General features: G+C 56.6%; 1 protein-coding gene across 6 annotated transcripts in view; it reads right to left on the reverse strand.

Annotated features, from left to right (window-relative positions):
- The window catches only part of SH3PXD2A (SH3 and PX domains 2A), a 222,019-nt gene that overhangs the window by 54,828 nt on the left and 141,649 nt on the right, over positions 1-25,542 (reverse strand). For 5 of the 6 annotated variants that reach the window (XM_053668389.1, XM_053668390.1, XM_037159354.2 and 2 more), the window contains 2 exons: positions 8,152-8,196; positions 1,359-1,490 (listed from right to left, as the gene is read on the reverse strand). In XM_053668389.1, the coding sequence (XP_053524364.1) occupies positions 1,359-1,490; positions 8,152-8,196 (177 nt within the window). The remainder of the gene's footprint in view (positions 1-1,358; positions 1,491-8,151; positions 8,197-25,542) is intronic. The other variant, XM_053668391.1, reaches the window with a different exon arrangement.

Consider the following 25,542-nt stretch of genomic DNA (forward strand, 5'->3'; position numbering starts at 1 on the left):
GCAGAAAGGAGACCGGTGGGGGCACCTGGGGTGAAAGGCCCAGGTTTTACACTAGAGACATGGCTGTTGGCGGTGACTCCAGGCCCAAAGGCAGAGCCCGACCTCTCTGTGAAGGGAACGGGCTTTGAAGACCCCCAAGCCCAGGAGGAGCCATGAGTCAGGTCTATGTTGGCATCACGGCCTAAGTGCCCCTCCCCCAGGAGGCCCGCCGGGATTTTCTTAGCATCCCTATAGCTACTTGCTGCCCGCAAGTAGGGGACTCAGGGACCCAGGAACATTCCTGTTCTGTTCTGCTTTCAACCTCAGATCACTCAGCCCCCTCAAATCTTCTGTGTGTCAGTTAATCTCCAGAATGGGTGCAGCCACCCCTTGGTCTGCCTTCCTTTCAGAGCTCAGAATACTGGAGGGAGGTGAGTGGGACAGGAGAAGGGGAATAGGCCCCTCCCCCAGGAGTATCCTCTAAGCCCATCCCAGAGAGGCTCGGGGCATGCCCCTTCCTGCTCAGCAAACTGAAACCAAAACAGAGCCAATTCAAGCCAGCAGACCCCGGGCAAGCTGCTGGAGGATGTGCTGGGCCAGTCGTCCCGGCCCTGCTGGGCCCTGCACCGCACACTGGCCTCCGCTCTCCACCTCCAGAGACTCCTGTGCCCAGGGCACTGAGGTGCTTCGGTCCACTGGGCAAAGGTCTGGGGACCAGCAGCCCCCTGAACGGCCTCAGTCAAGACAAAGCCTCGGCTCCCAATGACAGGGCGGCTGCTGCAGGACCCTCCCTGGCCCCGGGACCTGGCCTCACCCCCCTGTCTGGGCCCTCTTCCCAGGTCCTGGCAGCCTTCAGCTCGGCAGGAGGCAGTCAGCTCACTGCTCAGACACCAGCCAACCCCCACAGGCCAGGCCCTTCCTCAGACCACACGCCAGGGGCCCGAGGACCCTGGACCCCACAGTGACAGCACGGCCGGCCTGACTTCCCCCAGCCCTGTCTGGACCCTGGCTGCTAATGTGACCCCATGGGGCAAGCTGCTGTTGGGTGTCCCTGAGCCGGGAGCTGCCTTCCCCAGGGGCCTCAAAGGACTCGGGGACCCTGAGTGTGGGCTGGACAGTGACAGCCATGCTGCCACCCCAGCCTTGCAGTCACGCAGGCCGGTTAATCACCCCGAGCGGTGGAGACATTCTTCCACCACCAGGCAAACTGCTGGCCTGTAGCCCAAACCAACAGGGGAAACTTCAGCCTCCTCAGCCCTCTCCCTGCCAGATGGAAATAACGTATAGCTGCAGAGGTGGGGGAGGAGGAAGGGAACAAAAACCAGCCGTCCACCCAAGGAGCCGGGCTGGAGCCCCGAGTGGCCGTCCCGGACACTCACCGCTTTCGTTCTTCTCAATGACATCCACCACCTCCCCGGCCTGGAGGCTCAGCTCTGAGTTCTCCTGCTTCTTATAGTTGGACACCACCACGTACTGTTCCAGGATCATGGGCTCGGCACTGGTGTCGGCACCTGGCGAGGGCAGAAAGCACGCGGTGAGCCAGCGGCCAGCCATGGCCCCGCGGCCGGGGCGCCCCCTGTCCATCGGCCTTGGGGGAGGCTGCTCTGTCGCCAGCGCCGCTCCGAGGGGCTGCCCGCAGCCAGGGTTCGCGGCTCACTGGGCCCCAAGGACAGGCCATATAGCAAGGCCCCGCACCGGCCCGCTGCACCGCGGGGGCCGGGGGACATGGGGAGCCAGGGGGCAGAGGGAGGGTGTGGGCAGGAGAGAGACAGACAGAGAGGGAGGAAGCTCAGAGGAAAAGCCTGCTGCTGAGAAGAGACCGTCACAGCCCAGCACGAGGGAGGCAGAGGAGAGGCCTGGGGCGGACGTGGTCTCTCCAGACCCCTGGGCGACAGGGGTGTGAGGGGAGGGTTGCGGGTGGGCGGCCCATGAGGGCTGAGGCCAGAGCAGAGGAGAGAGAGAAAGGCAAGGGGAGGAGGAGGGCTCCTGCCTCTCCCCCAAGCCCTGTAAACCCAGAGAAAGAGTCAGCAGTCCTCCCCTCAGGAGGGAGAGGGAGAGAGCGGGAGAGACTGTCTCCGCAGCCTGGGCCCAGGCGAGAAGTCAAGAAGGTTTGAGGCCGCCAATCACTGGGGTTTACTTGCAACCCTTAAATAGAAACACATGAGACCCATCGAATGAGGAGCCGGGGGTGGAGGCAGGGGAGGGGGAGGAGGGCCGGGACTGTTTACTTGAAACCCAAGAAGAAAGCCAGCGGCAGGCCAGCCCAGCTTGCACCCCCCCCCCTCCTGCAACTTTTCCTCAAGTTCGGCTCCTTGCCTGCCCCTTGGGCTCAGCAGGGTGCTGCCACCGAGCCCAGGGCCTGGCACACGCGGAGCAGCCTCAGGCCAGCTCTCCCAGACCCACTTCTGCAGGGGGCCCTGGCACAGCCGCTGCCCACTGGCTACCGGGAAACTGCGGGAGACTGACTCAGTCTCCCTCTGCCTTTACGCCTTGGGGTGTGTGGCCAGGCTCCTGGGGGCCTGCAGCCGCCCTTTTCTGGCAGTTTCATGGAGCTTGAGGGGTCAAGAGGTGGGACTTAACAGGAGGGCAGGCTCCCACAGAGCGGGCAACTTCTCTGTCCTCCTCAGCCACGGGACCAGTGCAACATTCGTTAAGCAAGCACCGAACTAGAAGGTGGACAGACTGGCTACCCATCTCAGTTCACTGGCTATGTGGCACTGAGCATGCTGCTTAAACGTCTCTGTGCTTCACTATTACCATCACCGTCACCGTCACCGTCACCATCACTAGGGTGGAGGTGGGGAAAAAACACCAAAGACATTCCATGCCCTGCAAGGAGCTCAAAGGATATACAAGCCAGAGTCCCACGGGTCACCTCCCACAGGAGGCCCTCCCAGACCAAAAGGAATTCCTAGTGCCCTTCTCAAACTATGCCTCTCCTACTCTACGCATGTGCTAATCTCCTGGAAGCGGTGGGCTTCACACCTCCAGTCTGGATACAGAAACATCCAGAGTTTCTTGGTGCTTCAGCCTGCAGTCACACTCCCTACATGCGGAGGCTAACTCGGCCAGTGTTCTGTGCGGGCTCGACACTGTTACCCTAACAACAGCCTTCTCAGCATCCCATCGCACAGAAGACAGCTTGGGGGCCCAGAGAAGCCCAGAGGCCGGTCCGGCTCACAGAGCTGCTGAGGGGTGAACCAAGTTCTCTGTGTTTTAGGTTCCAGCCCATCTCTTTGGATTACACAATGGCCTCCTTTCTGTTTTCAGACACCCCATCCTTCTAGCACAATGATCCTCAGCTCAGTCCCACAAAACTGCCCAGGGTCGCCTTTAAAGAGTACAGCTGCCTGGGCCCCACCCGTAGAGATCCAGATTCAATTGTTCTGGGGCGCGTTTTAGACACCCCATCTTCTCCCGTGGATCTTGCTTACAGCCGGTGGGGGGGGGGCAGGGGCGGAGAAGCACAACTTAGATCTCAGGGCCTCTCCATGACTGAGGACCTATCCAACCTAGGGTGGGGGTGACAAAGGGGAAAGAAACCCACTAACCCTGGCAGTTGTCTCCCACCAGGCGTGGACCCCGCAAATCCAGTTCAGCCCCTTGCAGACGCAGGAGGGACCCTATCCCAGCTGCGGCCCGCCGCGGGGACATGCACACACATAGCCCAGGATGGCATTTCAGGCAGAGGCGTGACCCACAGCTGGGCAGCACTCAGACACGGCCGGCGCTGCACCCGCCCCCGCCAGCAGGACAGTCGCAGCGCTGACAGAAGCTGCCTCCTGCTGGGCCCCTGGGGGACCATCGGTGCTTCTGTGGCCAAGAGCACTTCTTACGTGCACCCAGCACGAACAGAAACTGCCTTTCCACTTTACGGGGAAGGAAAAACTCAAGATACAAACAGGAGTTGCCCAGCAGTAGGTTAGACAGCTTCCAAGTCCTGGGAGCCCCCGGGTTACCCCAAAGAATGAACCACAAGCCTCATCAGTGCTCACTCGTGGGCAGCATTACGCCAAGTGCCAACCACGCCATCCCGCTGTCTGGGCTGGTCCTCCCAACAAGCCTTTGAGGTAGGTCTTGTTTCAGCCCCATTTTACACACAGGCAGATTGAGGCTCATGAAAGGGATTTTCCTAAGGTCACATGGCTGGGATTGAATCCAACCCCAACTGACACTGGAGCTTGTGTTCTGAACGTGTACACTGTGCTTGGCCCACAGAGAGAGCCCCTGACCCCTGGTCTCCAAGGAGGGCCCCTGCTTTACCCTACCCCCGGGCACCTGGCACACAGTTGGTGCTTGAGAAAGACTGGAACGTGGGTTCCTTGTTGACTCTTGTCACATCGACTGACCAGACCACGGTGCCCGTGTAGGTGGTTGGCATTGTTTGTAAAATGAATGAACAGGCAGGCGGATGAATACAGTGACTTAAGGGTTTGTTTTGAGCCGACACAGACAAACCAGGTAGAGCCTCACTTCTGAACTGTGGGAAAACCAAAAAACTAAACCGCAGAACTGAGAAAGGGGAGGTGGGAAACAGAGGCACAGAGGAGCAAGGGGCCAGACGCTGCCGGAGAGGACAGGCAGGGAGGGGTATTGGGGAATGGAGAGACATCAGCTCATTGCAATCCAAGCCAAGGAAATCTGAGACAAGATTTCAAAGAGGGGAAAAATCTACATACTCCTTTCCCTCAGCCCCTCAGAATATTGGCCTGGGCCTGAAGACCAACTCTCTGGGACACAGGTAGAAAAGTTAAAGCAATGTTCTTCCAGAGCACAGAAGACAGGTGGTGGCACTTCTGGGAGGCTACTCCAAAGGCCGGGGGATGGACAGATGGACACACAGACACTCCGCCCTCCTGGCTGCCCTCCCCTCCCCCAGCACATGCAGGCTCCCAGCTTGCTCACTCTGGCATCCGCCCCTAAGGGTGTTGCCTGCCCAGGGTGGCCCTGGTGGGTGTGAGCTGGGAGCAGGTATCTGGATGAGAAAGCACTCGGCGGGTGGGCGGGCGGGCCGGTGGGTGATGTCATCCCTCAGAGGCTGGGTCCCCTCCCAGCCAAGGCCTGGAAAATTAGGGGCTGAAGGAGTTGGCTCCAGGGAGGGGAGGGCAGGGGAGGGAGACTCCTGCCTTCTGATGGAAAGGGTTTGGCACAGGCATGGAGATGGGTTGGACCCTTGTGGGGAGGAGAGCTCCGTCCAAGGTGGAAAGGGGCTTTGTAAGAGTCTCATCCAGGATGGGCCCTGGTGCCTTCCTCAGAGCCCCTGGCTCGATCTGCGGGGATTCCGGCAGCTCCCAGGCTCTGCCCACCCTTGCCGCACACCTGCAGCTACCACCTGGATGGATCCCTGGCTCCTGCCCAGTCTTGGCTGCCAACTTAAACTTCTAAATGAGGCTTTTGCCAAGTCAGTCCCCTGCTCCAACACCTTCAGTGGCTCCCTGTGGCCTGTGGAATAAAGGCCAAATTCAAGTTCAGTCTTTCTTGACAATATGAACTCCACAAGTTCCCTGTCACACCACTCTCCTATTCCAGGCAACGTCCATCGCTCCCCGCCTATGCCTCGGGCATTGCCCTGCGCCAGCCACACTGATCTGGCAGGTGTTTCTCTCCAAGCCTTTGCTGCAGCTCTTCCCCCTTCCCGGCAGGCCTCCCTTTCCACCAACCCCACATGTCCCCCAACTGTCTGCTCTCCTGGAGCTGCCTGGCCACTCCAGCCGTACTCCCTGCCCCTGTGCTCACTGAATTCTCTGGGGGTCACTGCTGCCCAGCCAGACCATGTGTTTCAGACGAGAGCCTCCCTGATGAGAGCAGATGCCCCAGGACAGGTGCCACAGGACCCGACACTGGACTCGGCCATTGCCTGAGATGCTCAGTGCAAAAGCACGTGGAGTCTGAGGCTCTGAGGTCCAGGCCTGCCCTGGCCCCACCAGTTCTGGGACCCTCAGGGGGCCACTGAGCCCCTCCGAGTTTTAGCCTCCTCATCTGTAAACAGGAACAGCCACAGCACCTACCTCACAGCGGTGTTCCAATCATGGTATGAGGTGATGGGGTTAATGTTCTATGTTAACTGTAAACGGTGTTTGCAAAGCAAATAGCAGGGGAAATTTGGGGAGCAAGCAGGGGTTTAGTCTCCTCTGCAGCCTCAGAACCAGCAGGCATCACAAGGCAAGGGCCACAGGCACCAGGAGAGGGTGGCTGAGGCTGTGTCCCTGGAGCAGGACCCTCCTGGCAGACAGCAGGCACCTGCCCTCTGGAGAGCCAGATCAGGACCCCCAGGCCCGCTCTGGGGGGAGGGGTACCCGGTGAAGCAACCCGAGGACCCTCACCTTCAAGGATCCCAGCATCAGCCCTTACCTCTGAGTTTCCTGTCTCATCAAACACTCCAACATCCCAGATGGGGAAACCAAGGCCCAGGGAGACCTGGTGATTCACCCAAGACTTCGACCCTAGACTCCTAGTCTGGCTGGTTCTCCCGGGGCCAATACTGCCTCCCGTCAGCCTCTTGCTCCCAACAGCTGGGCTCTTCCTGAGAAGCCAAACCCTGAGGTGGCCCCTGCCCCACGCCCCCCACACGTTCTGTGACTGCCCCCCCCCCCCAAACTCTGGGCATCCTGCCAAGGTCCCTCTATCCCTCACAACTGGTTCCTCCCAGGCCAGACTCGGCCTGCCGGCTTCTCCACAAGCCCTTGGACAGCCAGGCTATACGTTTGGTGAATAAAATGTATTGTTGTGGGCCAAGTGGGCTCCGGCTCACTGGCTCGAGGAGAGGGGAAAAAGGGACAGGAGCCCAGTTATTAGCTCAGGCCCAGGCCCTCGTCAGAGGCAACACCAGAAGGAGGACTGCTAGGGCCTTGGGTCAGGCCAGGGGTCTGTCTTCCTGACTGCTGCCTCCTGCCCTGGCCCCCCCTCAGAATGCTCATCTCCTAGTCCCTGCCTATGGCTGTGGTTGGGAGGGGCTCAGCCTGGGGCTCGCCCAGCTCCCTCTGACCTCTGACCCTTCTGCCTTATTCCCCAATCTCCAAGGCTGGACCCCTGCTCTCAGGTTTGGGCTGGGGAAATGGGGAAGGGGGGTCAGGTAGCACTCTCAGAAATGGAGGGGTTCACCCTGGCTGGTGTGGCTCAGTGGATTGAGCACTGGCCTGCAAACCAAAGGGTCACCAGTTTGATTCCCAGTCAGGGCACATGCCTGGGTTGTGGACCAGGTCCCCACTAGGGGGTGCACAAGAGGCAACCACACAGTGATGTTTCTCTCCCACTCTTTCACCCTCCTTCCCCTTCTCTAAAAATAAATAAATAGATAAAATCTTTAAAAAAAAAAAGAAGAAGAAAAGAAAAGATAAACAAATGGAGGGGCTCCTGGAAAAGCCTCCTGGAAACCCTATCATCTGCCTGCCACGCTCTCCCTCTAGCAGCTGAGAACCCTGCTGTCCAGGTTTTTCTGCAGTTGTTCAGGAAGTTCAAAACCTAAAGGCAAGCCCCTGACCCATGGCCCAGCTCTGCCCAGAGAGACGCAGGGCACAGGCCCACATCTCTGGGGCCCACCCTGGGCCTGGGAAGCCCCCCGAAACCAGAGGCAGCTCCTGGCTCTGCACCCCTGGGATATGGGGGTGGTGGCCTCCAGCACAGTCTCAGGACCACCTACGCCCCGCTGCAGCCCCCTGCGGCACTCCAGTGCGGACCCCTGGGACCCAGGGCTTCTGAGCTCTGCCTCGAGGTCACTGCCTGCCTGGAGGGAGATTAACAATGCTTGCGGCCCATTTCACAGGAGGGGCCAATTGAGTTCATTCTCCAAGATGATGATAGGGGCACCCTGTGTGCCAGGCCCCCCATGAGGTGGCACGGTGCCCACCTAGGGCAGCTAAATACCCCAGCCAAAGCAGCACAGGCCCAGGACACAGCAGAGCTGGGATTCAAACCCACATGCTCTGGGTCTAGAGTGCATTTGTTTACACACTGAGCTGTGTGGTCACTGCCCATCAGAAGGCTCCAGGGCTGGATCTGAGACCTTTTTAAAAAGGGTCAAGAGACAGACAGAGTACAGGCAGCAGAGGAGCAAGGGAAGGCAGAGAGGATGCCGGGCATGCTGACAAGTGGCCGGCAGCACTGGCTTCCACACACGGATGCCTGGGACGCACATGTTCACACACATGCACTCACATGCACACGGGGCAGTACCTGTCACGTCCTTTTTGGGAGACTCAGCCCAGCTGGAGAGCCACACTTCCAAGTCCCCGAGAGCAAGCAGCAACGGGAGAGGAGAATCAGAGGAGAGAGAACCGTTAGGCAGGCAGGAGGTCCCCGGGTGAGTGGCGAGTGGCGTGAGTGGCTTCGGGCACCAGTAGAGCCGCCGGCGGAAGGTGGGGGAGGGGAGGGGAGTGATTTCCTGGCTGTGGGCGGGCTGCTGGGCGTGGGCTGGAGTGATTACAGAGGCGCTGGGACAGGGCCGGCTAGGACAGGGATAATGAGGTGTCTGCCGAAACGCAGGCGTCCTTTGGAGCTCAGAGAAGCCCACACATCCTTGCTTGGAACAGGGCCCATGGGTTACTACCGCCCTGGAGAAGGCAGGCTGGACCTTCTCTGTGGCCATGTGGGTGGCTGGCCCCACAGGGCTTGGTGGCTCCAAGGGTCCTCTCCAGGGCAGCAGGCTCAGCAGCAGACGCCTGGCGCTTCCAACATCTGGGTTGGAGAGCCCAAGGCCGTCTCCCGGCTTAGGGCACCGAGCCACGGGGCCTTGGTGTCTCTCTAGCCCTGCCCCAGCCCCGCACTCGGAGGAGGAAAGACAGGCCCTGCCTGGCAGAGTGGGAAGATGCCTCATTTCAGAGTCTCACACCTCAACTCCAACCCAGAAGGACAGGGACCTTTAGTGACCAGAGGAGGTGAGGGCCCTACTCCAGGCTCAGAAGTCATGTCTGACCCAGGCCTCAGTTTCCCCAGCTGTGAAATGAGGTTAAAAGTTGTCTTCCTGCTGAGAGAGAGAAGCGATATCACAGCACCTCGAACAACCTTTGACCGTGAGATATGATGTCGTATCATTATGAGGAGGAAAGCTCTTAGCCTGATCAACAGTGTGAACACTTCTAGAGGGTCAGCATGTAATAAACCCCGATAGTCTGCTCCTGGTGGGCAGTGGCTCCATGACTCCCCAGGACAACCCCTCGGTGTGGGTATGCATTTCCCCGCCCCGTTTCACAGGGGTGGAACGCGAGTTCAGTGGGGCAGTCACCAGCCCAAGTTCCCGCAAGTACAGAGAGGCAGAGCCAGAAACGGAACCTGGCCTGGGAACACCCAGGGGGAGGGGCTTTCTCTGCTGAACTTCTCACCCCTCCCACGGGGCACAGCGCTGGCTGCAGTAGGGACACTGGGGAGGAAACACTGAGGTGCACGTTGAGATGCAAACCCTTGCACTGCCCAGATGGCACTGGCCGGGACCACTCCCTGGTCCAGTGATAGGCAGTAACCATAATTACAAGAGCAGCAGACATTTACACTGTGTTAACTGCACACTGAGCATCGTGCTGAGCACTTATGTCTAGTAACTCACTTGTTTTTCACAATAAACCTGCAACGATAAGGTATTCCCTCCATTTTACAGTCGACGAAAATGAACTAGAAAGGTTAAGTAACCTGTCTGAGGTCACACAGCTAATATGGTATCCACCTTTTGTGGGTGCCTCGGTTTGCCCCCCACCATTTAAAGCACCTGATTCTCCCTTACCCAGCAAGCTGCCTTCCATCCGCAGGCTGGCTCCCACAGTTCACGGTTCGTACTGTAAGCAGCGGAGTGGGCCTCCGGGGGAGAGGTTTAGCAAGGCCTCTGGAGCCTGTCTGGATTTAAGACCTCTGGGGTCTGACCGTCTGGATCCAAGTCCAGGCTCTGCTCCTTTGAGGAAGTTACTCAACCTCTCTGAACCTGTTCCCTCACTTGTAAAAATCCAGATGAAACAAGACATTTACCTTCAAGGCTGCTGAGAGGATTAAAAGAGTGCACAGTAAGCGCTGGGCACAGTGCCTAGTATACAGCCAGTGCTCGATGACTTTGGCCACCATCTCCCATGAGCTTGGTTCAATCACATTCCGACAGCTCCCAGGATGAGAACCAGGCGGTGCTCATACTGGATGCACCAAGAAAATGCTGGCCCCTGTCAGGTGGCTCCCCAAAGGTGACTCCAGACATCAGGTCAGTTGAAATGGGGGGGTAGAGAGACTCCAGGGGAATGCACCCAGAGACAAACATTCTGTGGCCAGAGCCTCCCACTGGCCTAGCAGCAGGAAGCCTCCTTGTGTAGAAGGAGCTAGGCAGGCCCTGCTTGCATGCCCGGTAGGGTCGTGACTAGCTAGATGCACCTAGGCCCTTGAAGGCTTTGCGCGAGTTGGCCAAGTGGGCCTGAGTTCAGAGTGCAGGACTCCATCGCTCGCTGCCACATGTGGCTGGAACTTCTTGCTGTTTTACCCCAGATGTGGCCAAATGGGCCGCCCCCCAGCAAGGCTGTGCCAGGCCCACCCCGACCTCATCTGGCCCCACCAAGCCCTGGGCCAATCCAGCTAAGAGGTTACCCACATCTCTGTCCATCTCTGCTGGCTTTGTTACTTCACACACCTTCCTTTTGGGTTTCGTTTGGGTTCTTCAGAAGAAAACCTTCTGGGAAGTGCGCACCCCTTTTGGTGAGCCAAGGGAGATTATCTGTCTTGGACCTAGGAAGACTCGTTCTGCTAGAATAGGAGTTGACAAACTTTTCCTGTAAAGGGCCAGAGAGTCAGTATTTCAGGCTTTGTGGGCCATATGGTCTCTATGGAGACTACTCAACCCTGTGAATGGGCGGTGTGCCAATAAAACTTTATTTCCAAAACCGTCTGGTGGGCTAGGCATGGCTACTGGCTCGTCAACCCTTATGCTAGAAGATGATGGCCATCTGAGAGGGAGAAGAACCCTCCCTAAAACCCCAAGAGAGAGAAGGGGGGACCCTCAGCCCACAAAGACTAAACGCTCACAAGGTATTGGCTGCTAGGATAATTTTTTCAAGAACCATTTCACGCCCTGGCCAGTGTGGCTCAGTTGGTTGGGTGTCATCTTGCAAACCGAAAGGTCACAGGTTCAATTCCCAGTCAGGGCACACGCCTGGGTTGTGGGATCGGCCTCCAGCCGGGGTGCTGCAAGAGGCAACTAATCGCTGTTTCTCTCATATCGATGTTTCACTCCCTCTATCCCTCCCTTCCCCTCTCTCTTCCCCTCTCTCTAGAACCAATACAAACAAAAAGAATCATTTCAAAGGGTCTGATGCCCTTTGATCTTGGGGTCTGGGCATTTGGGCAGACAGTGGGGATGGACAGCAGCCTGAGCCCCTACTAAGTGCACAGCCTGAGATCACACCAACCCCCTCCACTCCCCACAAGCAGGCCTTCCCTTCTTGGTCCAAAGGAAAATGGGAAGCAAACCAGAAATGAGCCTGTCTTTTTAAAAGAAAGTCTTCTTAAATCATGATTTATTTCCCAGTCCCCTGGATCCACAGAATTAATCCAGTTCCACGGTTCCCACCCCCAGCTTCCCCCCTTTGGAGTGCCTTCTCTCCAACCCACCTGAGCAAGCTGTCTCCCCGGGTGGGAAGGGACCCCCTCAGTCTCATTACAATGAACAGAGAGCCCCTGGCCTACAAATCCCAGCCCTCGGCCAGCAGGCAGATGAGGTTGCTGGCTCAGGGTTGGGAAAACGGAAAGACAGAGAGATGGGGTGAAGGAGCACGGGGCGGGCACAGCCAGACGAGCAGCTGTGACTGACGCGAACCGACTGCTTCCTGCCCTCCCTGTTGTCTCTGACCCCCTCTCCCCCGGTGCCAGAACCAGGGGCCTTCCAGAGCCGCGTGCCTGGTGGAAATCGAGGGGCCTAAGACTGTGGAGCTACACAACCGATCCTGCTGAGAACCGGCCATGTGAGCTTAGGCGGCTTGACTGCTCCGGGACTCCGTGCTCACACCCGTGAAACCAAGCATCTGGGCCCATGGATCTCCAGGGTACTTCCCGGATGTTCTAGACTCTTCCAGCACACACCTGCTGGTCCCCATAATACAAGCGCTTCACAGCTGAGAAGAATCTTTCCAGAGAAACAGACCGCCTTGCCAGGGAAAACCACTTGAACACATGCTCAATATATGGGGACTCAAGTGAAAAAAGCAAATAATTCAGGAGGGACAGAGGACAGAAAACTGGAACAAGAATTTTTTTTAAAACCTTGGTTCCTGTGCCTACTCTTTTAGCTCAGATTTTGGGCAGTTAGCAAATATCTGAGCCTCTCCTCCTGTAACATGAGGATGGAAATACCTACCTTGTCTTCTTTGTTGGGTTGTTTTAAGAGTGAAATGGCCTAATGCCTGTGAAAGGTTTTGGAGGGGGACACAGAAGTGGAGTGGATGACAGGGGCAGAGCTGGTGACTAAGGCAGTGTGTGCCTAGGAGATAGGTGATATAGAGACAGGGTCCCTCCACTGCCCATCCCCCAAGTACTTACGTCCCCGCCAAAGCCAGTTCTCTTGCCTTGCAAGACCTGCAAGAGCCTAGGCCCAGAGAAAACCAGGTGCCTGAAGGTCCTGGCCAAATACAGTGACCTAAGGACACTCAGATGCTGAACCTGATTCTCGCCAGGTTCAGGTGATTGGAGGAAATCAAAGCACAGTACTATGGGTAGGTGCCCATGACGCTCGGGACACTGCCCCCAAATGCACATGCACCCAAGCACCACATTGAAAAACAAACAAACAAAAACAACCCCCCACCTGCATAGTTAAGACTCTTATTAGTCCATCATAAAGTTTCTTTCATCTTTGAGTAACTCCAGAGCAGTGAGAATGCAGTCCCCCAAATCCAGTCTCAAACCATGCTTCCAGGAATCCTTCCCTCCCTGGTGTAACACTCGTTCCATCCATCCAAGCTAATAAATCCAGAGTGGGCTGCGCGCCCAGGTGGGAGAGACGGGAGTGAGAACAGCCAACAGCACAAACTCCTTGGGGAATGAAAGCAAACCAAGGGCCCCGGGGACCAGGACAGGGTCACCCTCCTTATCCACTTTCAGCCCCTGCCCTGGGCTCCAGGGAGGGGAGGGGCAGCAGAGACCCTGCCAGGGGCTCCAAATAGAACGAACACACCCTCACCCTCATCTTGTCCACATGCCTCCGTTCTGAGCACCCCAGACCTCTCCCTCTTTGGGAATTCTTTTGTTTTTACCTCACTAGGGCCTTAACTAGTTTCTGAAGATCTGCTGTAGTCTAGTCTTTTCTCTTGTACAATTCGACTTTGCACAGGGCTGCTTCTTAGGTTTCCCATAGAATCCATGTGTTTCTTTTCCTTTTTGACTAGGCCACCAGGAAACTCAGCCACTGCTGTCAGGCCATCAACTAATGAGGGCTGACAGCTGCTGGCCTGTAGTTTAAAGGTAGTGACAGGAGGAGCTCCTCCCTCCCGGAGGACATCCCCTGCTGTCCAGGGGTGTCCAGCCTGTAGCCCATGGGCCACATGTGGCCCAGGATGGCTATGAATATGGCCCAACACAAAATCATAAATTTACTTAAAACCTTTTTTTTGCTCATCAGTTTTCATTTGTGCTTGTACATTTAATGTGTAGCCCAAGACAACTCTTCTTCTTCCTGCGTGGCCCAGAGACACCCAAAGGGCAGACACGCTGCCGGTTAAGGCGCTGCATTGCCACAGGCCCGCAGTAGCTCAGACCTTCACGGCAGCACCGCAAGGACAAATGTCCGGGAGTTTGGCTGGCACGATGCATCACTTCAGGGGTCTGAAACAGGTCATCTTGCTCAGAGCAGCAGGACAAGAGACGGAACAGGGAAAATGGTAGGATGCCATCCAGGGAATGGATGGCCCAGGTAAAGACAGCTAAGGAAGCAAGTGAACAACTGTCCGACAGGACTTGCAAGGAAAGGTCGCATGGATGGAAGTCGGGAAGTCTGGGAGTCTGGAAGTGCGGGAGCCGCTGCTCGGCAACGCAGTGCTGCCTGCTCCAGGCTGGGCAGCAGCCTCCAGCCTGTCCTGAACGCTCAGGGCGTGAAACAACCATGGCCTTGGACTGGGGGGTGAGGGGTTAATGCCTCGATGGCAGCAGCTCAGAGCCCTGGCCCTGCCTCCCAGGTAGGACTTGCTTCTGGGAGGGGAGTAATGTGGGCAGTGACACAGGGTCCCACTGTCACTTGGTTTAATGGTCTTATGTCCCCCATTGGAAATCTTTAGTAATTTATGAACAAAAGGCCCCATAAATAACATAGCTGGTCACAGAATTCTGTGCCAAATAGACGGAAGCACTGAAGAAATGTAATGAGGTTGAAATGTCTGGTGTGCATCACCTTAAAGACACAAGGCAACCGTAAGTAGGAAGACGGGCCATTGTTCGTTTGTAGGTCTCCTCATTCCCCAATACCTCTGGCTTCTTGGTGGTAACCCAAAGGCTGGAGGAAGCACATGGGGACTCAGGACCAGAGAGGGGGAGAAATTTGCCTAAGATCACACAGCAAGTGAGTGGCAGGGCTCGGGCTTGAACAGTGATACCAGTTCCCACTTTCTTAACACTCATGCTGGGCACTGTGCCAAACATTTGGTGAGTCCTATCTAACTTAACCCTTACAGCCTGCATGTGGCAAGTGCGATCCAGGAAAGTTAAGGTCGTTCCCAAGGCCCCACAGCAAGGAAGAGATGGGCCAGGCTTGAGCCCAGGCAGGCAGGCCGGGAACTGGGAACAAAGGGGCCTACACAGGGAACTACGGTCTCTGGATGCCCCCTGGCCATTGGCCAAGGGAGGCTCATTTATTTCTGCTGGGCTTCTCTTTGTAAATGCAGCTCATATTCCTACTTGTTTTGCTCTCAGTGAGAAGGGGCCTGCCTCCTTCCCCAGGAGCGGCCTTTCCCAGAATCCAGAGTCCACGTGGGGGCAGCCCAACCCGGGGCAGGAATGCACCACTGACCCTCTGGCCACTCGGCTACTCAGTCAGGGAACAGTCAGTTTCCCTCACTCAGGTGGGGCGGGGCGGGGCGGGGCTGGGCCTAGAGCCCCTCCACAGTCCCTGAGGGCTGGGGCCTCAGTGGGGCAGGCAGAGTGGCCAGGGAAGCCTGGGGGGCTGTGCAGCTGCCTGGAGGGGTCTACACCAGCAGGGGATGGTGGGCGGTTCTGCTGTCCTCCCTCGGCCAGCTGAAACGACCCGAAGCTCCCTGGTTAAAGACAGGTGCTGTGGTTAATCCTAGGCGCCGTGGGTGGACAGAGGGGTGCTGAATGGGGAGGCCGCGGGGTTCTGAGCCTCCGCTCCCAGCAGCTGCTGCCTGACCCCACAGCAGCCCCTGGGGTTGCAGCCTCCCCCTCAGTTCTCAGGTTCTCCCCTCTCCCCATACTGGGGCGTTGGTATGTGAAGACTAGACAAACTCAACTCTGTTCAGAGTTCCAGGATCCCAGCCACTTCCTTCCCTGGAGCGGTCTGCCTTGGTGGTCCTCCCTCACTCACTGGGATATCCCCAGCCAAAGCCCATAGCTGTGGGGACGAGGCAGCAGCAGAAATGGGCCAGCGAAGTAGGATGGAGTGAGAGCAGCTGCTGTCTCCTGGCCCCCAGCTCTGCAGTCTGCTCCCCTCCCTGGCTGTCTCCACGAGAGCCACGAGTGAGTGATGGAGTCAACAGCAATGGACTCAGGACCTGGCACGTCAGCACAGGGCCACAGCGAGAGGAATGTCTCGTGTTCTCAAGACTGGGCTCTTGCTATCAGATTATCGATACATCAGCTGCTATTTAATGTGCATCTATCATGTGCACAGTTTGGGGACCCTGCTACAATCCATGGACTCTCCACTGTCTGTGTCCGAACTCTGGAGACAGGGCACAGACGCCCACGGTCACAGACACTTTCCCAGGTGTTCCTTTCTGCACCAGGAGCCACGTAGGTTTGGGGAAGCGGCGTGCCTCCCTCACCCCCCTTCCTGGCACTGCAGAGGCTGCCACTCGAGGCTGCTGGCCAGACCAGAGGGTATGCTAAGGCCGGGCAGAGGGGCTGCAGTGGGGTGGGGGGTGCAACAGGGCTGAGTCCTGCAGTCCTCACATCTGTCACTGGGCCTGACTTGGGGGCAGGGCACACAATGCTTCAGTGGACATCGGGCTGGGCACTGCCATCGACTGGAGCCGGCCGGGGGTGGGAATGAGGGGCAGAGTGGAGGACGGCCCCCTTTTCAAGAGCCTCCCTCCTCTTGCCCTGGGAAGGATCTCTGTAATGTTCACGGACTGTGTCAACTGGCTCGAGAATGTTTGGTTAGGACTATAGTCCTAGCAAGTGTCTGGCACATAGTAAGTGCTTAATCAAAATCTGTTATGAGTCTCTCCAGCCAGATCTTCAGCTCCTTCGCAGTCTGAGCGCTGTCGGCACCCTCACAGCACTGAGTGCAGGAGGGGGTGCCCGGTAAACCCTCCGTGGCCAACAGAAGGATGCACGTGCATTGTGCTCAGTCCCACTGGCTTCACGTGCAGACTGAGGCCCGCTTACCCCACTGCTCTCGGGTATTCTTCACACCAGGCCCTGCGCTCTCTGGAGTCCAGGTTTTGCCTGTTAAGCCACATACAGGCTGGGGTGGAGCCTGAGCCTAGCTCATGCTGGCCAAGTGGCTCACGGTCAGGCCCCCGAGCCCGGTAGAACATCCCCGAAAGACTGCTGGCTTCCAGTATCTGCTATAAAGCCCTTCAAAGAGACTGAAAAGACTACCCATACCCAGTATGGCCTATGGCAAGATGGATGTGGCAGGAAATAGGAGTCTAAACAGGAACGACTGGCTTATCTATAATGTCTGGTGTCAGCAGGGCTCAGTGGGCTCAGAGTGTGCCGGGCGCCCCTGGGCCTCTCCTTGCCCCCATCCCGCCCCTGCTCGGTGTGGGCCAGGACCAATCCCCTGCGCCCTCAGATGCCACGTAAACACAGCAGTGTGGGTGCATGTGCACACGTACACACGCACACCACGATGCTTGGGAAATCCCCACATCTGGCTCTCACGTGACGGAGCTGTGCCCAGAAGGCCGCAGCTGGGAGGGCCTGGAGGACAGGGAGGGTCAGGAGTGTGTGAGCTCCCTGGAGAACACAGAGTTAACCCTTTGGCACACGCTCGTGCCAAGGGTTAGAGGCTAACCCTTTAGCCTCTAGCTAACCCAGAGCTTCCACCCGGAGAGGAGTTGCAAAGAAGACCCAGTGCTCAGAGGGCCCTGTCCCAGCTGCCACCCAAGTGGGAAGGGTGGGACCGCATCTCCGGGTCCCCTTGGTCTTCACCTGTGAGATGAAAGGGCTGTTCTTTCTGTGCTACTTCTGGTCCATCATCAACCCCCGGAGGGACCCACTGGACAGAGATCCCTTCTTCACGGAGACCAGTTACTAGACAGTGAGCACCTCCTGGTGCCGGGCCTCTGGCCGGGGGCCCAGGGCGCTGCAGCCATTAAATCAGGACAGGCCCGCCTTTCACAGGCCAGGACCTGCGTCCCCCAGGACACCTCTGGGAGGAGTCCTCCTAATAATAAGGAGAGGGCCTTGGGGCAAGTTCCCTCCAACCCAGGCATGTATATTCACTTTATACTTAGAACTTTTAGAGCTTCGACCGCAATAGTGGAGGGTGAATGGGAGGTCTTCTGTGACAGTATCTCTGAAACAGCACCAAGGCCCGGCGCTCCGGGGTGTAGAGGACAGGCCTCAGCCCAGTTTAGAGGACGCGGCACACTCGGACAGCCAACACCGAGAGTGACCAGCTGCCCTCTCCCTGTCCTCCAGGATGACTCAGTGACCCAGGGGTACAAGCCTCACTCAACACCCTGTCTCACTCCGCCGCAACCCCATCACGGCGCCTGGGCAGCGTATACCGTAACTGCTGTTCCCTTTCCTACCTCCCGGACCCGACCAAGAGTCCTGAGGACGAGGACCTCACTGGATCCAACCCGTGTCCCCGAGCTCCCACTGCAGGGCCTGGTGAAGAGAAAGTGCTCAGACGTTCAGGGGACAGATTTACACAACAGCCACAACAGGGCGGCGAGGTCAGCGATCTGTCTGACAGAAACCATCTGATCCTAGAGGAAAGTCTAGTACCAGGGTCCCTTCGGAAACTTGCGTCCCATCAGTTTGGCCCTCCTGCCTCCAGGAGAGCTGCTCCTAGTGTCGACTGAGCCATGGGCGTAGAGCAGGGACAGCAACTGAGGTCACCGAAGACGTTGGGGACAGGGCCCTCTTACTCACAGCCCTGTGATGGAGTGCGTATGAGAACTGATGGAGGTGCTCATGGAGCCACGGCTCCAGGGAGGAAGCGAGGCGTGGCGGGGGGCTGACAGGCCAGAAGACAGCTAGGACAAGGGGTGTTAAAACGTGCAAGGTTTCCTCGGGGGCTGTTGCCAACGTACAAAGAGAGTCTTGGTCTGGCCTCCTGTCACCAGCCTGTCCTCATTGCTTTACAAGGACCTCGCCCTCCTGCCAGGTACAGTTACACACCCAACCCTGACCCAGATCCAACACTCCAGAGCCTAAGATGCTCCGGGGCCGAGCTGGGGAGACCTGGGATCATGGGAAAGGCAGCCCCCAGACACCTGCGGGGGCTTCTCCTGCAACACCACACCCAGGAGTCAGGAGCAGCTTCGGGGGAGGAGCACGGAGGTGGCGTCTGTCTTCCGGGCACGGGGAAGAGAAAGAACTCTGACCGGGCCCAGTGTTCTCGGTGTAAGACGCCAGGTCTAACATTAACGAAACACATCTTTGCACCAGCTGCTGGGGTCACATGTGGCAACGACGAGATCCAGGGGGCAAAGCAGAAAGAGTCGGGGAAAACCACGCTTTTCCCTGCAAACATCTATGTTTTACTGAAACTTTGGAAAATTTTTCTTTGCCTTCGCATTTCAAAACTGACCAATTATAAAAACGCCACAAGCCAACTGAGTTACACACGCCACATTTCTATTTCTAAACAAAGTAACTTTAGATCAGAAAAAGGTGCTAAAACAATAAGTAATGCACATTCCCCCCAATCTTTGTTTTTCCATTGGCTTTGTCGTTACTGGAAATGTTGCCTCCTTTGTCACATGTCTGTAAACCAAAAGCCGAAGTGAGAAACAAGTTATTTTTCTGGCTGAGGGCCACGGTGGGAAGGACGTCTTTGCTGGACCGCAGTGTGGGTGTCTCCTCCCCCAAGAAGAAAACCTTATGGAAATAAAAGGCAGATGGACTCTTGTCACCACCTCCTGACGAGGCGGAAGGGAGGCCAGTGGCTGGGTAGGCTCCTTCGATGGCCGTTCTCCGGGGCCCCCAATGCTGGGCCAGTGTTCTCTGTCCTCTGATGGGCCCCCCTTTCCCATGCTGGCCCGCCCCCCACCCCGGGAGACAACCGAATGCATCTGCTGGGAGCAGCCCTGTGTAGTTGCTGTCCATCACCAGGACTCTGCTCCTCCTGCCGCCTCACTGCCCATTTCCCTGAACACCACCACCCCCCCCCTCAGGGACGACCCATCAAAAATTCAACCCTGGCTTGATCTCAGAATGCCCGCGTTGGTGCCTGTCGAAATGCTATTTCCTGGCACTACCGCCAGTGATGCTGATTCCGCAGGTCTGGGCTGGGCCCGGGAGCCTGCGCGTCCACACGTGCCCCGGACCCGGAAGCCCCCCTCCAGGCTCTGCACACACTGCTCCCTCCCAGACTGGGAGGGACGTGGAGGGGGGCTGCTCCCTCCCAGAGCAGGAGAAACTGGGGCAGAGAGGAACCAGGCTGGGCTGGGAGAACAAAGGCCCCCAGCCAGCTGCCTGCGTCCTGGGAGCGGCCTCCGCCCGCCCACCCCTGCTTCGCATGTCCAGGCCGGCGGAGCGGAGCGGCCGCCGCAGTCATGGCACAGACACGCACACGTGGGCAGCACGCTCCCATTCTCCATCGAGTCACTGCCACGTGGGCTGGCAGTGGGGCTGCTCAATCAGTCAGCCTCCTTTCATTTCTAATTAGTGGGCTTTGAACTCCAGGGGTGACATCAGGCCGAGGACCTGGAGCCATGAAAATTAAAAATGGTTCTAAAACACCAGCCCGGGTGCAGTGTGCCAAGGACGATGCCTTCGTAAGACACGTCTGCTTTTGGAGCTGGCTGCTGGACGGGGCCAGGAGTATCCTGGCCTTGTTTGCTAGGCAGCCTGGGCCTTCCTCGCTGCGGATGGGTGGCTCGGGCAGATGAGAAAGCCTTGGAAATGGCTTTGAAAAGTCTTGCTGATGCACTCCGAGGCTTCCTTTCCAGACTCGGCTCCTGTCTCCCCTTCCCTGCCCCTCTCTCCTGCTGGGCTGGACACCTCTCCTTCCCTCAACTTCTCAGACTCAGCCCAGCCTCCTGGCCAGAGGAACCTGTCCGCCTCTCTGCTCACCTCAGTCTCTTCCATCCTCCAGAACACGCCTTTGGCCTCTTGCCTCTTGGCCAAGCCCCCTTTTATGTGACTCCCACAGCCTGAGAATCATAACCCATCCTGCCTTGTATTTTTTTAATTTATTGATTTTGAGAGAGAGAGGGAGACAAAGAGAGAAGGAAAGAGAGAGAAACATCATTTGTTGTTCCACTTATTTATGCATTCACGTGTTGATTTTTGCATGTGCCTTGACCAGGGATGGAACCCACAACCTTGCCATAAGTGAAAAACGCTCTAACCAGCTGAGCTACCTGCCATGGCTCATCCTGCCTTGTATTCATTAATGAAGCCCTGACAATGCCCTACTTTCTCAGCTGAGCTATGAGCTCCAAGAGGCCAGAGACCAGCAAGGCTTAAGAGGAATGAAAGCCGCAGGGAACCCGGCACTCTGGCGGGGAGGGGAGGCTGCTGCCGGCTGCTTTGTCTCTGTCCATCTCCCTCTGTGGCTGGTGAGCAGAGCAGGCCTGGGGCCAAGAGAACTGGCTCTGCTCTCCGTCCTACTGGGGCAGCATCCTGGGGGCGGAGGCGGCCCTGGAGGTCCGACGGAGCGGCTTTCCCTGCTGCACAATGGCCCTCCGCACACCTCCGTACACCTCTGCACCTGCTCACACCACTTCAGCAGGAGGAGGTTTGGATCCGAAGGACCAGACTTGAATCCCCTGCCAAGGCTAGGTGACCTTGGGCAAGCCCTTTAACCTTCCTTCCCTGGTCTATAAAGTAGGGGACGAGACCCCCTGCCTGGGTTGCTGGGAGGCTTACTGGCCGTTGTGAGATGGTACGCACCCCGCAACCCCACGTCTGACCGAGGAGGGCAAACGCCACAGCCAGGGGTCTCTCCTGGTTGAGAGCTGGTCACCTAGGGGGCTGCCTCCTGTTCATAATAAAAGTAGCTAAGCCCTTTGAGAGTGTTTGCTGTGGTGGGCATAGGGCTGGCGTTAACATTTCCTGTGTGTTAACTTGTATTCCAGCCTCGAACAGCCTGACAAAGTGCTCCTGTCACCTCATTTCACGGACAAGACAACTGAGGCACAGGCAGGTTAAGTAAAGGCTTGCCAAAGGTCACAAGCTGGCGTGAAACCAGGTGTTCTGGCTCCCAAGTCCGTGTTCTTAATTCCCAAGTCCGTGTTCTTAATTCTACAGAAAACTGCGACAGCTGAGTCTAGGCCCCACCTCCTCTGGGGCCAGGGCCAGGGCTCACAGAACGAAAATAAAAGCTTCAAGCAGGTGTTTTCACTCTCACACCAGAAGTCGCATCAGAGGTAAGGCCGGATTCTCCCCTCCTTTCAGAACCCGGTGGTAATTAAAACGACAATGGCAACTATTATTACCGGTAGCCTGCTCCATGCCAGGCCCTCTGTTAATCCAATCCTTACATTTCATCAGGGCAGGCACAATTTCTGCCCCCATTTTCCACATGGGGGCATGAAGGTCAGAGGTCAAGTTGCCAGTGACAGAGCAAACACATGGCAGAGAAGGGGTTCGAGCCCCATCTTTCTGATGCCAAAATCTCAACTCTCACGAGCAAAACGTGCTTCTCCTTGACATAAGTACAGTAATGCTGATCTCATTAACTCTGTCCAATAATAATAACGCAAGAGTTATGATCACTAAAACAGAAGCGGGCCCAAGCTCACCAAATTTTCCAAGGAAAATAAAGTAAACAGGATTTCATGAGAAACATCAGCACTTGCCCAAGAGAACGAACTTGCAACAATCTTGAGCAACCTCATTTGCATGTAAACCAGGGGCAGCCGGCAGAACTCCTGGGTGGGATGCAGCACCAACCCCTGCACCACCAGGCGGCTATTCCAGCGCCAGGCCCATTCCGCGGGATTCCGTGGCCTCCAGCGCCCACTAGTGGCGCAACTCAGAACTCCGCAGCCATGGGCCCTGGAGAAAGCTGCTTCCTAGAACAGAGAGCACCATTCCATGTTTTCAGGTCTACATAAGGAGCCCCTGCTCTGGGGGGTGTGCTCCAGCCCCCTCTGAGCTCCTGGGGCAGCGCTCCCCTTGGGAAAGCCAGGCACGGCAACAGGCCCCTCCTACTGCCGGGCACAGAGCCCTCTGCACCTTCCTGCAGCTACCGGCTCTGATAACTTGTTTCTGCATCGACATGGCTGGGCTGCCGACCCCCACGATTCAGCCACACACTAACCAGGTGTTTCTGGGGAAGCTGCTTTGCAGGTGTGATCAAGTCCCTAATTAGTGTACCTTCAATGAGGTTATCTAGGTATTAGGGGAGGGGAGGCAGGAGGGCCGAGTCCATCAGCTGAAAGGCCTTGAAGGGCAGAGCGGAGGCTTCCGTGAAGAAGAAATTTGACCACAACCCCAGCCTGCCCCTGAATTTCAGCCTTGCCTAGCCAGCCCCACACAGTCATGTGAATCAAATCCTTGCAACACAGCTCCTAATACATAGACAGCTCCTGCAGGTGAGGTAGCAGAGCCCAGGTGACGGGATCTGTCCAAGGCCACGTGACCAGCACCAGGTGGGGCTGAGAATGGAAGCCCAGCTACACCCCCCCTCACAGCCCACCCCCCACTGCCGCTGGTGTCCTCAACTCTCATCTGTCTCTGTGCCTTGTCTTGCTCTCCATTCACCAGTCAGAAAAAACACCTCTGAGATCTAAGTCAGACCATGTCCCCCTCTCTTCGGGGCCCCTGGGTGGCTCTCCACTCACGGTGGAAGTCGAAAATCCTTAAAGTGGCCCGCAAGGCCCTACACGATTCACCTCTGCTCTCACCTTCTGCCACCATGCTCTCTTTCTACCCCAGCCTCAAGCCCTCATGCCCTGCCCCAAGCAGGCCAGTGAGCTCCCTCCCAGGGCCTTTGCATTCACTGTACCCTTGACCTGGACCGCTCTCTTCCTCCGATAACCATGTTGCAACCTCTGTCTAATATACATTCCTGTAAATGCAGTCCATCACCCACAGCAGACTGCAAGCTCCTCAAAGGCAGAAAGACACATTCCTGTAACCTTGACACCTGGCACGGTGTTTGGCAGGCAGCTGGTGCTCAGTCAGATCAGCTGAAGTTTCTGGTCTCCAAAGAAGCCACACTCAGACCTTCTGCCCCAACCAGAAAAACTCTTCCTCTTCCCACGAACATCCCGACATGAGGGCGCAGTGACCTTCCTCCCTGACCTGCAGGCCGCGTGCATTCTTCCATCCACCCATCCATTCAACAAGCACAAGGCGGGAGGGGGCGGCTGCTACCGGTGTGAGGCCTGCAGCAAGGTCTTCCCTCTCAAGGCGGTGGGACACAGATCACAAAGAAAACTCAAGAGGTAATGAGAGTGAGGTCAGTGATGTGCATGGAAGAAGTGACGCGAGTCGAGATGGTGAGAGGATGGGGTCGGCCTCTCTGAGGCAACAATTAAGCAGAAATCTCAAGGAGACAGCCAGGTGGGAACAGCATTCCAGGCGGAGGGAACCTTGAGTGCAAAGACTATGTGGAGAGAATGAATGTGAAGTGCTAAGGTGTGGCCCAGCAGAGAGAGTTGGAGTGGGAATGGGGCGGGGGGAGCGGGGGAGGGTAGGAGCCCAGGGCAGGATGGCAGGTGGGGGCCAAAGCACACAGCACTCTGAGGCTGGGGGATAAGGAGTTAATCTGGTTGGGCTGGGAAGGGCTTTGGGGGAGGTTTAAGCAGAAAAGCTCCTTATTTGCTAGAGTCTGAAGTGCTCACTCTAGATGGGATGTAGACAAAAGTGTGGAGAGGCAAGGGTGGAAGCAGAGGCCCAGGAGGAGCTGGGGCAAAGATGAGGGGAGCCCTCCTGAGGTGGGGTGGTGGGGAGGAACGGAGGTGGGAGAAGTGGTTGGACCTGGAGAGAAAGGGAGGGGTCAAAGGTGACTGCTGGATGTTGGGCTTCAGCAACAGGGAGGCTGGTGGCATGGGAAAGATGCAGAATGGAGACGACGTTTGAGGCCAGCTGTTTCCAAGGTCACGAGGCTGTTGCCCTGTCCTGAGGCCGTCTGTATACTGCCTGAGAACTTTCTTCCAACCGACTCCACCCTCCCCAGGCCTGGCTTCAAGTCTTGGCTCTGTGCTCAATAAGAGATTCCTCCAAGAGATCTTCCAAGGAGGAGCCAGGGCTTTGGGGACCAAAATGGGAAAAGTGATGGCCAGGGAACGGCATTCATTGTCTCCATGCAAATGTCCCTGGGAAACTTTGTGAGTTTCATGACGGAGCAGGGTGGAACCCTAAACTTGGACTCAAATTCTCACTTTGCCACAGACTCTGGCCAGCCATCCTCTCGGAGCTTCAGTTTCTCGAGTGTAAAGTGGGAATCCCACCCACATGCAACATGGCTCTGAGCAGCAAATGAGGAAATGTATGTAAAGTTGCCAGCACATAGTAAATGTTCATTAAATAATAATAGTAGCTAGCTAGCACTTTGGGAGAGCTTTCCAGTTTGCAGGCAGTGTTCTAAGCAGGCTTATCTATATTAGTTTATCTAATCTTCATTATAGACATAGAGATGAGTATTAGTCTGGGTTCTCTAGAGAAAGAGAAATACATATACATGATTGTGGAGACATGGTAAGCCCAAAATCTGATGCTGTAAACTGACAGGCTAAAGACTCAGGGAAGAGATGCAGTTCAAGTCCAAAGGCAGTCTGCTGGCAGCATTACTTCTTGCTCAGGGGAGTTCAGTCCTTATTCTATTAAGGCCTTCAACTGATCGGATGAGGCCAACCTACCTCACAGAGGATTACAGAAGGTTAGAAGGTAATCTACTTTATTCAAAGTCCACTGATTTTAAAGTCAATCTCACCCCGGCCGGTGTGGCTCAGTTCATTGGGCCTTGTTCCAGGTCAGGGCACATGCCCAGGAGGTGGGTCTGGTCCCGGGCAGGGTGCGTGGGAAAGGCAACCAACTGATGTTTCTCTCTCACATCAGACTTTCTCTCCCTCCCCTCCCCTCTCTCTAAATTCTCTCTCCCCTCCTCTGTCTCTAAAAGCAATGAATGTCCTCAGGTAAGAAGTAAAAAAAAAATCTTTTTAAGTTAATCTCATTCTAAACCCACCTTCACAGAAACATTCAGAATAATACTTGGCCAAATATCTGGACACCGTGGCCCAGCTAAGTTGATACATAAAATTAACCATCACAATGTGTATGAACAACATCACCAATTTACAGACG

This window comes from Artibeus jamaicensis, unplaced genomic scaffold (assembly GCF_021234435.1).
Source record: "Artibeus jamaicensis isolate MK-2021 breed Jamaican fruit bat unplaced genomic scaffold, CSHL_Jam_final contig_490, whole genome shotgun sequence".
Classification (NCBI taxonomy): Eukaryota; Metazoa; Chordata; class Mammalia; order Chiroptera; family Phyllostomidae; genus Artibeus; species Artibeus jamaicensis.